Here is a 15,545-nt window from a genome sequence, read left to right as displayed (position 1 = left end):
AGGAGATTCACCCAAAAAATCGTTTTGTGTGACAGAATTATGAGATAAGGACCAAAATGGATTACAATATTTGTTAGATATTGCTTGATTGCTTTGTCATTGTACAAACTACAAAATGGTCAAAGATCAGATTGATAATTCACTCGTGTGCATACATGATCCAATGCTTAAGAAGGGATAATTTCTCTGGAAAAAAAAGGAAAAATAGAAGAGAAGAGTGCATTTACTGATTTACCCACTGAAATTTTTAAGTTGATTATATATTGAGAAAAATAATTTAAAATAAAAGAATAAAACGACACATATCTTCTTAATTATTTAACGCATATTATTTATTATGAAAACGTAAAAACTCTTCTCATTACTTTAATTTATTATTTTATTAATTTGTACTCAAATATCCTTTTATTATTAATTTAGAGGGAAAAAATCATCTTATATTATTTCTTAAAACTTTCTATAATTTTTAAATGTGTTTGAGCCTTTGAATTATTTTTTTTTTTAATTTTGATAAAGGAAATGAGCATACCACTTTTTTTATTAAGCTAATAATAACAATAAAGTTTCAAATACGAACATACACACAAAAATAATTGAAATTAATTACTAAATTATTGATTACTAAACAAATCAAATGATCCAATTTTTTTTCTAATTAAACCAGTATTAACAAGGAAAACGACCGTCATTATATCGAAGCTTACGTATATAATTAGTATAAAGATCCAAAATCTAGAGGCAGATAAAAGTGTTCTACAACTGCAATGTTCAAAATAAACATGACCTCATACATGTATGTATCTATAATCTAACAAATTATGAACTTACAATGAGCAATGTATACGAAATTATCAATTATCAACATGCCAATTTCAAGTTTATTTTGAACATTTTAGTGGATTTAAATAATAATAATAATAATAATTAAAAAAAAAAAACAAGATGCTAAAGAAATTTGTATACCAAGTTGTTGTGCTTGTAGCCCATTGGTATAAGTTAGGGGTTTGTCCCTAGAAGCAGATGAGATTGAAATAATGATGAATAGGAATGTTAATATTGATAATGGAAGAAATAAATGCTGCATTTGTTTATAGAGACAGGACACTGAGACATAAAATGTTTGACACAAGAAATATGGACAGAGACAGTGTGTCCAGAAATACTGAATTAGTCACCAAAAAAAAAGAGATACTGAATTAGTGTATTTTGTGTCCATTCTGACAGAAAAGACACAGGGATACTAACAAGGGACACAGCTTATTTTGTTAATTTTTTATAATTATATATTTTTATTATTATATTTTTCATCTCAAATTTTTTTAATGAAAAAAAATGAGAATAAATTAGATTTTCATAATTTGTTCTAATTTATAACCAAACAGAATACAAGAATATGTCTCTGTTCATCAGTGTTTCCTGTCCTGTTTTCCCAACCTGAATTTTTTTTTTCCATGAAAACAGCACTTCCGACCTCCCATGATGTATCTTGAAAGTTTAAATGTGTGGTCAATAACGAAAATAAATTTTACCAAAGCACAATATTTCACCAATATCCGTATACTAATTATAACATTGTTATCGTATAAATTAATGAGATCCCTGTAAAATTCAATTAGATCACACATTATACACAAATCACAAAATGCTAAAGCATAAATTATACCCTAATCTAACTTAGGCCTTAGATGTCCCAGGTTCCTGAGATGTACCAGATTCCTGAATAAATACATTGAAAAGAGAATCTCAGCAAGTCACCATGTTACATTAACTCCAATGCAAATAATCAATGAAAAAAAAGCCTAACCACATGAAAGATAGAGGGGAAATGTTTAAACACAGTACTTAATCAAACCTATGAAATAGTTGATGCCAATTATCAATATATATATACAAAGAACATGAAGCAAAAATCAAATGAGATATCTTGAACAGAACAGAATAGAAGCAATATCATTAATGGTTTTGATGATTTATGATAGACAGTAGCTATGATTACTCATGCAAGGAACTTAACGATCACAAATAATTATGAGCCAGAATATAAGCAAACATTATGATAAAGTAATCACAAAGCAAAACCAGATTATCAAAGTAAAAATGCATCCATACACACAACAACAAAGTCATAACTAAAATAAACAAATTAAAATGTACCTCCTCCAGAACCATGTCACAGAACTTGACATCCAAGAAACCATCCACCATTTTCAATATTTTGCCACGAAATGTCGCTGAACCACAGAGACGAATGTGTCCAATAAAAGTAATGTAATACATTAGGCCGGCAACACGGGGAGCACCGGGAACACATTGGACATTAACCTTGACAATCTTACGAGGCTCACTTTCCACCTTCTAGATAGTATTAACAAGAATAAAAATAATGATTAGTGAATGAGATTATAGACATAAATAAAACTCAATAAAGCAAAAACCATCATAGACACAACATTTAGGTAGCGTTTGTTTTGAGATAGAGACTGAGAGACTGAGACTTAGTATCGTGTTAAATTTCTGTTTCTGTTTCTAAAATTTCAGTATTTCAGTACCTCCAAAAAGTAGGGACACAGGAAACTGAAATTTTTAGAGATGGAGACTGAAACTTTAATAACATTTTATACCTAAAATACTTTCATTTCAATTAATTAATTCCAATTTTATCCTTTGTGCAAATTAAATTAGAGTTTAATTCTTGTTTCAATTCCTGTCTCCCATTTTACACCAAACAGAATACTGAGATTTGTTTCAATCCCTGTCTCTTAATCTCAGTCTCTCAGTCTCAATCTTTCTGTCTCTGTCTCTCCACCAAACGCAACCTTAAGGAATTGAAGATGTCCAAGCATGCCGTAGCCAAACGGAACAGAAGTCGTTCGCGAGACTCATTTACTATCTCATAGGGTCGAATTCCGCCAGGTATTGAAGGCCCATCCTCCGGAGCATCGAATCCCTGTAAACAAGAGTTCAATTATGATATGATATTAAAAAGAAAAAAAAAATAAAGCGTGTGGTGAATTTTAAAGCACCTCACTGTTGTAATCCTCAGAAGAAGTTACTTTCATCGTTTTATTCGGTTTATCTCCGGCAGAAGCCATATCTCTCTCTAACTGTCAACCTGATTTCAGGAGAGAAGCACACGGAGTTTCAATTCAATGATGCGCAGAATCGGAGAAGAGAAGGCTGAGAGTTTACGACAATCACCGGTCGAAGATTCTGATTCTGATTCTGGTGAATTGGGGTTAGGGTTTTTATTATTTTTTACTGGTGCCTTCAACGTTGAATTCACGGAGGGAAGTGTTGTTTATTGGGCTTATACGTTGGGCTTTTTATTGGGTACCTTCAACATTCTGAATCTGCTTGTTGGGCTTATACTAAAATTTATTTAATTAAAAACTATTATTCAATATATTTAAGCTCATATTTTTAATCAAATTTATTAAATTATCAAATGACTTTCAATTATTAATTTTATATAAAAATAATTGTATCTAAATTTTTACCGTAATAAAAAAAAAAGAATAATACATATGATTCAACCCTTAGATTAATATATACTTTGCTTGTATGTTGTGTTTGTTGGAAGTTGTAATTGATTAGCAAAGAAAAATAAGCATAAGAAAGAATATGTGGCAGGGATTGATCATCTAATTTTGTAGACTAATAATAATGAATCATATAAGAGAGCAAAACAAATTAATTATATGGTATGATTCTTCTTGGACAATATCATATCATTTTTCTCACCAACTTTATAATGCATGTTTGGTGCATACTACTGATTTCTAAGGATTTGGTTCGTCCACTCACTCATCCTGCCATGATTTGTTATTATCACTCAAATTCAAAGGAACTCAGATGAAGCTTTCTCTCTCTCTCTTTTTTTTTTTTGGATTTTAAAATTGAAATGTTCCGTATAAATACTTAAAGCTAAAGAGAAAGACGGCTTCTATTGAATAGAATAAAATAAATTAAATAGGAAATAAAAACAGAAAATAGAGAAGAGTAGAGAAAATTCTTAAGTTCTTGTTAATAAGGTATATATAAAAAGAAAAGAAAAATAATAAATAAAAGATTCCTGTCGAACTATACATGTATTAGAGTTAGAATAATCAAACAAAATAGGAAAAGCCTAAGATAATTAAAAATTAAGAATTGTTACACACTTCTTTCTCCAAAATTTAAAGGTACTGTGGATTCTGAATCATCTGAACCTTTGGATTCCCAACTAGATTCTGTTTCTTGTGGAAATTCCAAAGAATCAACAATGAAAGGAGGTTTGGAAGGTAATGGCATTACAACATCCTTCTGTCTAAGCATTGCTACCACCTCTGTCATGCTGGGACTCAGATACGACAACTCTTGTGTGCACAGAAGTCCCACATGGATAACTCTTGCAATTTCTTCAACATCTTGATTTTCCATGCTTTCATCAATAATTTTTGACGTTGTGTTTGATTTGAAATGCTTCCATGCCTACAAATATTAGGGGAAAAACAAAAAATATGGAACTTAAGTATGAGGCAGTTAGAAATTTTGTTAGAATGAGACCAAATTTTTCTACAGTAAAAACTTAGGTGCAATCGACTTTACGTGGAGTTGATAACTTGAGAGTCGTTAGATGAAAATTTAGTCAAATCATCTAATGACTCTCAGCTATTAACTTCACGTAAAGTCGATTGCATCTGAGTTTCCACCACCATGATTTCCGATAAAAATTGATAAAAATATTTACATGAGAAACAAGAGTCTCAAATGTTTCTTCACTAGACTCAAATTTTGCATTCTCCACTCCACTGATAATTTCAAGCACTAATATTCCAAAGCTGTAAACGTCTACTTTCTCTGTTATGGGACAACCAGCAAGATATTCTGGTGCCATATACCCCCTATTATGATATAGGAAAGATATAGTTAAAACATAGAAATTATATTGGTGAAAACTCAAGTGGAGTCAACTTTACGTGAAGTTGATAGCTGATAGTCGTTAAATGATTTGAATTATTTAATTAAATTTTCATCTAACGGATCTCAGTTGATATGTACTCACAATGTGCCTACAATAGATGTAGAGTCATAGGACTTCAACTTTGCTAAGCCAAAATCAGAGATCTTTGGTCTATATTTCAAGTCTAATAAAATGTTTCCGGCTTTGATGTCTCTATGAATTATTGGCCCTTCAGAATTGCTATGCAGATGTTCCAATCCATCAGCTACGCCAAGGATTATACCCTGCCTCTTTGGCCAATCCAACTGTTTCTTCTTCTCCGGATCTTCCTTCCACCAGTAATAAACAAATTAATAACCATATAGAACAATTTTTGGAATCTATATATAGCTAACTTACCAAACAAGATGCAGTTAAGGCTTTTGTTTGCAAGGAATTCAAAAACCAGATAGCTTTCTGTGGAGGTGAAGCAGCAACCAAGGAACCGAACTAGATTCTTGTGTTGAGCTTTGCTGTATACATCAATTTCATTGAAAACTTGTTGTTTTCCCTGCATTCCACTCAAAAAGAATCGCTTTATCGCTATTTCTCTTCCGTCTTGTAAGGTTCCCTATCATGTAGAGGACATGGAAACTTCTTACAAACTTCTAGAAAGAAAGAAAAATGTTTTTGAGAACAGTACAAGACTAGACACAAAGAACAGAGACATAAAAAATTAATTATGAAAATATAATTTATTCACTTTTTTTTTCATAAAAAAATTGAGAAGAAAAATATAACAATAAAAAAATGTAATTATGAAAAATTAATAAGAATAATAAAAAAAATAAAAAATAAACCGTGTTCTTTGTAGTGTATCTGTGTCCTTAGAATAGACACAAATTATATTAAGTATCTCTAGATATAATGTCTCAGTTTATATCTCATCTATCAAACAAACACGATTTTGTGTCTCTATTCTTTTTCAGTGTCTTATCTCTAGAAACAAATGCAATGTATACACATACACACCTTGTAAACTTCACCGTATCCCCCTTCGCCAAGTTTATGGAATTCATTGAAAACATTGGTTGCTCTCTCTAATGTCGAGTACTCAAACTGCATGAACCATGAGCTTAATTTTACTCTACCTGGGTTCATCTCTAGTCCTTAATAAAGTGACATTGAATTCACAAGAAAAGCTTGATTAGAAGCATAAAATTATTAACTGTTAGAAAGAAAAAACAAGTTATTGTTACTATTGAGGATTACCTGTTCGTAAAATTGGAATACCCCAGAGTGTGTCAACATTTTTAGTCCCATGGTGTGCAACTACAATAAGCAATGAACAAATAGCAATTGCACCAAGAAGAATTGCTGTGCATTTCATCAAAATTTCTGCAGGGAGATGAATAAGCAACTAAATTATTATGCATAAGGAGAAGGGTGGAACTCAAGTGCAATCGACTTCACGTGAAATTGATAAGTTTCATCTAACGACTCTCAGCTATCAACTTCATATGAAGTCGACTGCACTGAGTTTTCACCAAAGAGAAAACATTGAAAGTTTACCTCAAGTGAAAGATATTTGTAACTAACCTCTTTGTTTGTTTTTTAAGTCAACAATAATGAAGTCATAATCAGCATAACGCAAAATGCATCCAGTGTTGATAACATGGACCTGTGTTGATGGCAAACATGATATGGCGGTGCTAGCAGCATTTGATAGGCAAGCAGCACACATATCCTCGCTCAATGTTTTCCAGCAAGTGGCGGTACCATAGATGACGAGATTCGAACCTTGACGTCGTCCTTCCATAGCTGTGTAGCCATCCGTTTTGGGTGCCTCGAATGCCATTTTATTTATTACATTTACTGCCAAACCAACAAATCCTTTTTCATCTTTTGCTTTCTCACCACTACATCCCTGTTTCCATTCATTCCCCAACACAAATTAAATGTGTTCGGAGCGAAAGAAAAATCGTTTCAACATTACTTCAAGCTAAAAGTTAGGTGAAAACTCAGGTGCAGTCGTCTTGACGTAAAATTAATAGTTGAGAGCCGTTAAATGAATTGATTGATTTGACGAAAGTTTTATCTAACGATTCTCAACTATCAACTTCACGTGAAGTTGTCTGCACTTGAATTTCCATCTAAAAATTATTGCACATTAGAGTATCCACACATAACTCATCACAAATTTAGACAATGTTATATCTGGTGAAATTGAGGCATTGAGCATTGCAAATAGTCCTTATGACAATGTTCAGTTAAGGGATCAGAGACCAAATTTACAAATTGCTTCATTCAGCTGTTAGATGATTTGACTAAATTTTTATCTAACGACTCTTAGTTATCAACTTCACGTGAAGTTGACTATACCTGAGTTTTTACCTTCATGCAATTGTTAAAATAACAAAAATTTACATTAATATCACACGAATCAATTTATAAACACAAGTAACATTTTCGGTGCAATTCTTTTGAGTTTAGATCACCAAATATGCTATGTGTATACCAAAAATCAACTATTATATTTGTGTATAAATTAACCATACTATGTATATACTAAAATTAGCCAATATAAAATACACATTGAAATATAAATCGCATTAAATAAGATAAACTACACATATTTATACATAAATATATGATAGCTGATTTTAATATACTGTGTACACATTACATTTTTTATGTATGAATACATGTTTAACTTATTTTTAACATATATTTTGATATACACAGTTAATTTTTAGTGTACATCTAACATGACAGTAACATCACATGCATTGTTACTTAAACAATCCCATCATTAAGCCTGAATTTAATGTCAAATGGCAACTCCCTTAAGATCTTCATGTTGCTAAGGAAAATAATCATCATTAGAAAGCAAAAACACAACTAATTAAAAGGATAAGCAAGAAAGAAAGAGGAAGCTAAGAAAGTACCCTCAAATAATAAGGGGTAACACTCTCTCGAAAAAAACTATAATTATCATATCGCATAAAACAGCCATCACTTGAAAAGGTTCGAGCACCCTTGGCAGGCATGCAACTGGGAAAAACGCTTTGAAGGGATTTGAAGCACTGCACGCATTCAGAAGCAGAAAGATCAAACCTACATTGCGAGAACATGTATATGCGATTTGGTGGGTCACCAACTTCCCTAACCGAAAACTTGGATCGACCCATGTCATTTTTCATCTCATTCACCATATTCCAATAATTCTCTTGATATTTGAATAACAAATATTGGTCTGTCATGTTGGTGTAGCTGCATGATCGATGTATGATGTCACCCTTGCGGGACCTATCATATTCGCAATGGATTCCACAAAGCCATGAAAGAATAATGATGATTGTTGTTGTTGTTATTAATGGCAGAAACTTGTTGGCCATGCATCCATGACGATGACAAGGAGGAACTACCAGAACGATAGAACGCTGATTCTGAATTTGCAAATGCTGATGATGATGATTCTCTTTTCATTCTATTCACGTTCGTTTCTCCTTGTTTTAATGAATATCGAATTTTCTAGTTTCTCCATCTTCATTTTTCTGTTATAGATATGGATGTTGTTAATCGTATCCAGCGGTGACCTCATTTGTTTTTAGTAATAACATACCAAGATTTGTTTTTAGTAATAACATACCAAGATTTGTTTTTCATAATGCTATAATCGACTATATCCGATACATTTCCTCATCACCTCAACCATTATAATAAATTTTCTAAACAATTATGTAGAAAAAATCGACCATAGAAATATATATTGAAATAAAAAAAAAGAGAAAATTCTACTCCTCTCTCCTGTGAGATGCTAAAATGACACTTCCTTCTTCTCTATTTTACAAATGTACATTTTCCAGAACTATATTTTTTTAGAAAAAAATAAATTATTTTTTGAAAAATTACCCATTAGCAAAATTTTTATTTTTTATCATTAAATTTTGCTTACCAAAATACTCTTTAATAAATTATTTTTTATTTATTAAATTGTACTTTTACCAAAAATACCCTTTAATAACCTATCAGAGATTCAGAAACCTGATTTTCCATTATATTTAATGTTATTGAAACACTCATAATATATTGTTTTTTCTAGATGCATGACAAAAGGAATTAAATTTAATAACAACTAACAAATAATATTTTCAGAAGAGTATTTTTGAATAGAATATGATGAATGAACACGTAGATAATGATTGCATTTTTAGCACTCTTGTTTCTTCTACACTCTGATTTTCGTTGTATTTTCTTTCATAGCTAAGAAACTAATAGGATCCATTAGAAATCTCACTTTTCTGGGCCAGATGGACTTGCGTCAAAAGGAATGTTTCAGCCAGCTTTCTCTTCGCAGAGCAGTCCCCTCCTGCTACTACTTGTGTAAACTCGAAACGTTTCGAATTCGAAATCTTCGTACGTGTTGAGCTTACGGTTGTACCTGATATTGACAGGTAAAATTGGAACCAATCATTTTTCAACAAGAAGCATAAAGTATACAGATAGGGAAAATGGAATTTATTATCACGAAAACCATGAAGCAGAGACCTGAGTCAGGTTTGATCATGATTTCCCAAAACCGACAGCATTCCTTCTTTCCCTCCTGTTTTGTATCTTTTCAGGGCTTGGTACTCCAGTCAGTTGTTCATACTTCATTTCCAAGGCCTGTAATGATTATACCCAATCATTAAAAACATTTGTATCTGAAGATGAATGATTTATGCTTCTATTATATTCTCCTTACAATCATCCTAAATTACCAAATAAAAAAAGAACTGAATATTTTTTTTTACGATTCCAACGCATTAGGAATATCCGCATTGTACTTTGCTTGGTATTTAGGATAATGTCTAAGACAATTTTAGGATGTTATATTATAACTTAGTGTAGACATGGAAGATCTTACACAGTTTAAGCACTAAAAACGTAATAAACTATGAAACATTTGTTTGTATTTGAAGCAATGAAAAGCTTCAAAACATTAGCTTATTTGAAGAAAATATAGAAATAACAAATATATGGAAATAAACTTCCCTAGAAGACTGCCATCAAGCATTAAGTTCACATATGTACAATGGGAGACATAGGCTGGACAATTATAGTTATAGATATCGATGTATATATACAAAAAACTGTGTAAAAAAAAAAATTTTAAATGAAAGAGAAGCTATGGTAGTCTTAGTCACGTCCACCAGAGCAAATACATGACATGATTACATTTTTCAAATAACGGCATACCTTTGCCTCATTTACTATATCTTTGAAATATTAGTATTATCTATGTCATCATGATGTATTCTCAGGTCATGGGAAAATCAACTAGAGACAGAATACAAAAAAAGAGTTCAGTTGTTCTAACCTGTAGCTGTTCACGGATATTACCAAGAACTTCTTCAGTCATTCTCTCAAAGAAAAGAATCCCCTGCACAGATTATTACAGGTAAGCAGTACCCACATGTTAACCAGCAGGTAGGGACATGAAATCTTGTCAGTAAACCAAAAGCAACAAGCCAGTAGTTCACTTACAAGGTGCCTAACAGCCCTGTTCTCAGCTAGCATGAGAAATATGAGAGTGGGTGATTTGGTGGGATTGGTGAGCCATATAATGTGGAATTATTAAGTGATGACAGAGGACTCAGCTGGATTGTGCTAATGCTATTAATAAATTGACAATTTGACATTTCAACCACACATATGATGGGTCTTACGGGGAGTTGCACTTTAAAATTGGTTGGAAAAGAATTAGGGAAACTTGACCCCTGAGTGCTAAACCATACAAGTCAATCATGGATTCTATTGCTAAGTGGTTGACCCCAAAACATTATAGCAGAATGGCCGCTATTTTGGGGGGACAACGATAATTGTATGCGTGATGCAATAGTTGATTAAGTTTGAAACACAATAATTGGTTGTAATTCAATTCAATTCTCACTTTATAAATTATGAGTTCTAAATTATATTTGAATATAATTTAATTCAATTCTCACTTTATAAATTATGGGTTCTAAATTATATTTGATTGTAATTTAATTCAGTTTCATTTCAAATTAATTCCATCGTTTTGTTTTTCTTTTTTTGGCATTCTACACACACCCTAAGCGTTTTGTGTTCCATATAATACAGCCAATTGAAGTGAAGAACATTGACTAAACAAAACCTAAGTGTTTTGGGTTTCATGTTCCTTGTCCATTGATGAAACATCATAGGTTAGTTGAAAATAATAAATAGAGGAAAAACCATTCATGTGAAACCATTTAACTAATAAAGTTGAACTAACCTGCAGATGATCAAACTCATGCTGGAATACTCGAGCAGGAAGCCCATCCAACGAGAATGAAAATCTATTTCCATTTACATCACGTGCATCAATCTTCACTGATTCAGGACGCTAAACCACAAAAATAAGAAATTTTAAGGAGGTGAAAGAGTGAATAAATACTTCAGACCATCAGTGGGATAATCATCAAACAAATGAGTATGACAACTGACAAGTGGGTTATGTTGTCTCAGTTGAGCACAAGTTGACAGTCCTCAAAACAGCAGACAGACTTCATCTACAGAAGTCATGACTTAAGTATAGATAACACTTGAACTAAATGGAATAAGAAATTTAAGGACACATTTTGTGCTAATAACTTTCTCAAGGGGAAAATAAATCCCACATGTCAACATTGAAGCTCACTAGAATGATCACTCGAGTGCACTGATGTAACAATTCATTCAAGGAGGAGCTCAAAGAAATCACTACAACATAAAAGCTTGGTGCTTAGCTTTCATGGGAAAAGCTTGATTATATATTTTATATCAATTACTGGGAAAAATTCTTTCATTTCAGCACAAGAAAAATTCTAAAACAGTCTCATTCCTTTGTTGTTTGTCATGGCAAGAAGAAAGGAACACAACGATAAACAAATATGTAGACAGAAGATATTTTATTGAAAGAGAACAAGGTATCATAAAATAAAAGAAGGAAAATATTCCTAGGTGGATAAACCATGCAACAAACTATGCTGATCCTTTTGTATGATCAATAAAGGAACACCACTAAATATCCAAGTAGATAACCAAAAGGGATACAAAAAAGAAATCCTTTCTGGAGCCAAGTCACCAGAAAAGCACAATGCAGATTCAGCAAATTTAGAATTATTGTTATAACAAAAAGGGCCATAGATAAAATCAACTTTCTACTTGTCCTTTACAATTAATTATACAAAAGCTGAACACACATAATGAATTTTATTTCCATAATCAGGAAAATGGAAATGACATTCATTTATCAAAAGAAAATAACAAATGAATTTTTGTTTGGTGAGAGTGAGAGAATAACTATAAGTAGATGAAAGAGGAATAAGAAACAAGTTTCAAAGTTCATAAGAGAAAAGTGTTTAAAAGGGAGGTGAAAATATAAAGTTTTATGAAAGGAATCATTTTGGGCAGGCAAAATAAAAAAACGGGGGCAACTCCATATAACAAACTATTCTAAAACCAGAGAGAAAGAGAAAGAGTGTTTTCTACCTTCACATCAGCATAGATTCCAGGAAATGATAGACACCCTTCATTAAAAATTGACAGTTTCTTTGAGTATTTGCTAACTCTTGGATTTACAAGAACAATTTCCTCTCCTTCCACAGGTTCACCCACTGGATTGAATACCATAAGTTGAACATTAATTCCAACTTGGGGTGCTGAGAGACCAATACCATCGGTTCTGTGGAAATGAATGCTGTTATCATTTGTAAGATTACAGTAGCCCTAGGAAGTTTTTACTGTTAGTTTATTTCAAGACTTAAAAAGGTTACAAAGGCATCAATGAGTTTGACAGACTCAGAGAACCAGAATTTGATGGAAAGAGAGAATAAGACCTAACCAAAGACAGAACAAGGAAATGCAGAGGACAAAACTGTTAGAAATCAGGATAGAATCTATCATATCAGAGTATTAAATATGATCTCTTAGGATTAGTATTGATATTTATCATTTTTTCCTTATTAGTATTGGGGTTTTACTGTTATTATTAATAGATGCTAGTATTCCTCCCATGTAAGACACAACATCACATAAGAGTGTATTCTTTCTCTCATTTGCTGAATTACTCTTTTCTCTCTTATTTTCTTGGTTGATTATGGATTTTTTTAAAAAAAGAAAAAAAACAAATCTGGGGTATCAGAAGGTATTATAGAGTGGGTCTAACTCCACTGCATAAGCTAGCTAGATGGAGTAGAGGGTTGCCCAAGGTAGGCTTCCAGAGCTTATCTCTAGACTCTAGAAATTTTGGCACTGTTAATGCACCCCCTCACACACACGAGTGGACAAGGACTTGAAAAGTGTAATTTGATTGATGTGGCATACATGCAATGGCCAAATAACAACAATAAGCTAGGCTCCAATACATCATCCACCAACCTATGTTATATATTTGTATATACCACTGTTTTTCTTCATTTTTTCCCCCAACTTTCTATAGCAAGTAGGGAATAATGTATCGTTGTCTAAAATCACTATTGTGTGTGTTGGGACATTCTCCAAAAGTCCCAACTCCCAAATAAAATATAGCTTTTGAACTGTCAAACTTGCCGTTAAGTTAAAATATAGATCCTTTGCTTAAAAACAGTAAAAAACAACTGTTTTTCTAGACAATGGAGTTAAGAATTACTCAATACAACCATCTCAACACAAGTCACTGATGCTACTTTAAAATTATGATTCCACCTAAACCACCATTTTTGGTATCTGAAAAAGTATAATTTCCATCCCATCCAAGCTAAGTGCACACCAAAATTAGCAACCTTGCATTTGTGTATAAAATACATGCGTTGTTTAACTCATTTTCAATGTGTATTTATATTCTAACATGTATTTTATAGTATATTTTTAGTTCTTAAAGCTTGTCAAAAGTTTCAAAAATACTCCTAGATTTTATTTTGTTTTAATTTTATCCCAGTAATCGATTTGCATCAAATAAACCACTGACAGCTAAATTTAGAATCAATCCAGCAATAATTCATGACAACTATGTCTTGTTTACTTGTGTTAAAGGTTATTCTTGTAAAATTGTTACTGAATTGGTTCTGGGGTTTTTGAAAGATTAGTAACCAGGAGTATATTTGATGCAAATAAAAAGCTTTCGGGACAAAATTAAAACAAAATAAAACTTAAGGGTATTTTTAAAATTTTTAATAAACTTTAAGGACCAAAATATACTTTACCTTATACTAGTGGTTGATTTTTGTGGTTGACTTTGATGTGCAAATAGAATTTCTTGTTCCCCTAAAATATCTCCCAAATGAAAGAAAATCAAAGTTTTGTTATAATAATGAAGCAAACCATTCAAACAAAGACTTAGTACTAAGGGAGGATAGTATTGGAACAGTGCTTACTTGTACATTACATCAAACATCTCGCGGGCAAGAATCTTCAGATTATCATCGAAGCTAACTATGCGTTTATTTTTTTGCCCTCAATTTCGGGTCTGGATATTCCACAATTTTCAATGGCGCCTCGAATTCAATATCACCAGCTAAAAAAAAAAGCGCACAATCACATAAGGAATGAGGTTTGAACTCAAAGTGAAAGTATTAGAAAAAGTGGTGGCGTGGGGATGGGGTTCGGTGGAGCTGAGTAGAGAAACTTACGAGAAGCGGCTTCATCTTTTGCTGCTGAGAAACCAATCTTGGACACTGCACACAGAGGAGGCAAGGACCGGTTCGTAGAGAAGTAAACCCGGTCGAGCGATGTGAGACGGTTGCGTGAGAAGGGTGGAATGGCGGGAAGCGCAGAGGTAAAGCCACCATGAATATGAATGTGACTTGAGTGGAGAAACCACGCTGAAGCCATAGTCGGACAAGGTTTGGTTACAAGATTGCAAGGTTTCCTTTTAGGTTACGATGCACCGACAGTGCACCAACACTGAGACGGACACGGTCACGGACACGGACACGGATACGATAAAACACGGGATACGATACGATATGAGACATGTCGATATGCAAATTTTAAAATTTTATATGATATAAAACACACATATATATATAAAATATAAAATATTTTTTAGACAAACCGTAATGATATTTTAATATTTTATAAATATTAAAATATAAATTAATTTTTTAAATTATTTTTAATGTCTTATTTTAATTATATCAAGTATTTAAAATATTTTTTGTTTTAATAAATAATAATATATACTATATTTAAATTTATTTTAATAATATATATTATGAATAAGACCGGAGACGCTGATACGTAATAATATTTAGGTGTATCTAAATGTGTCCGAAAATTTGTTTTTATCTTTTATTAAGACACGATTTGAACACAGCAGACACACGTGTTAAACGAGTGTCTGTAAGTATTGTATCTAAAATGTAGGTATCCGACATGTAGACAGAGTAACTCAACAAAGTGTCTTCATAGTTCTTAGGCCAATGCCAAAGTGATGAAGCCAAATATTTCAGCACGTGAAACTGACCTGGAGGAAAAAAAATTCAAAACAATTTTAAAAACCCATTTATTTCATTTTTTTGTTTCTCGAGGCCCATATCTGATCAATGGACTTACTTTTAATTTGGACAAATTTGTGGATTAAACTTAACTTGACAACTCCCTACCAGTTTCCTTGATA

The 15,545-nt window shown here is 32.3% G+C and overlaps 2 protein-coding genes and 1 pseudogene across 3 annotated transcripts; all 3 read right to left on the bottom strand.

Annotated features, from left to right (window-relative positions):
- Positions 1–1,541: 1,541 nt before the first annotated feature.
- On the bottom strand, positions 1,542–3,240 carry LOC112712822 (uncharacterized). Its single transcript, XM_025765734.3, has 4 exons — positions 3,024–3,240; positions 2,888–2,947; positions 2,155–2,355; positions 1,542–1,716 (listed from the first exon to the last, which is right to left on the bottom strand). Exons 1-4 carry the CDS (start codon positions 3,090–3,092, stop codon positions 1,675–1,677), a joined length of 372 nt encoding a protein of 123 aa, XP_025621519.1. The 5' UTR covers positions 3,093–3,240; the 3' UTR covers positions 1,542–1,674.
- A 760-nt stretch (positions 3,241–4,000) lies between these two features.
- LOC112709748 (cysteine-rich receptor-like protein kinase 46) lies at positions 4,001–9,358 on the bottom strand. Of its 2 annotated transcripts, XM_029288813.2 has the most exons (9): positions 9,222–9,358; positions 7,870–8,478; positions 6,521–6,848; positions 6,194–6,319; positions 5,954–6,090; positions 5,342–5,552; positions 5,045–5,267; positions 4,730–4,883; positions 4,001–4,470 (listed from the first exon to the last, which is right to left on the bottom strand). In XM_029288813.2, the coding sequence occupies exons 2-9, from the start codon at positions 8,317–8,319 to the stop codon at positions 4,153–4,155; spliced, it is 1,947 nt and encodes a 648-aa protein (XP_029144646.2). In that variant the 5' UTR covers positions 8,320–8,478; positions 9,222–9,358; the 3' UTR covers positions 4,001–4,152. The 2 variants fall into 2 exon arrangements, with proteins under 2 accessions (XP_029144646.2, XP_072059881.1); XM_072203780.1 differs by lacking the exon at positions 4,730–4,883.
- LOC112709749 (peptide deformylase 1B, chloroplastic-like) lies at positions 8,958–14,798 on the bottom strand (annotated as a pseudogene).
- Between the last annotated feature and the right edge of the window lie 747 nt (positions 14,799–15,545).

Source organism: Arachis hypogaea, chromosome 9, assembly GCF_003086295.3.
Source record: "Arachis hypogaea cultivar Tifrunner chromosome 9, arahy.Tifrunner.gnm2.J5K5, whole genome shotgun sequence".
Classification (NCBI taxonomy): domain Eukaryota; kingdom Viridiplantae; phylum Streptophyta; class Magnoliopsida; order Fabales; family Fabaceae; genus Arachis; species Arachis hypogaea.
Note: the sequence above shows the minus strand (reverse complement) of the source record. Positions and strands in the feature narration are given on the sequence as shown.

Bases quoted from the DNA above. Each gene is read 5' to 3' on its own strand.
- LOC112709748 (XM_029288813.2), bottom strand. From the start codon at position 8,319: ATGGCCAACAAGTTTCTGCCATTAATAACAACAACAACAATCATCATT. The intron at 6,091-6,193 runs GTAATCCTCAAT...CACTTTATTAAG, and splicing joins TATTCCAATTTTACGAACAG to GACTAGAGATGAACCCAGGT. The intron at 4,471-4,729 runs GTAAATATTTTT...TAATATTTGTAG, and splicing joins TTGAGACTCTTGTTTCTCAT to GCATGGAAGCATTTCAAATC.
- LOC112712822 (XM_025765734.3), bottom strand. From the start codon at position 3,092: ATGGCTTCTGCCGGAGATAAACCGAATAAAACGATGAAAGTAACTTCT. The intron at 2,948-3,023 runs GTGCTTTAAAAT...TCTTGTTTACAG, and splicing joins CTGAGGATTACAACAGTGAG to GGATTCGATGCTCCGGAGGA. The intron at 1,717-2,154 runs GTACATTTTAAT...GTATTTATTCAG, and splicing joins GTGACATGGTTCTGGAGGAG to GAATCTGGTACATCTCAGGA.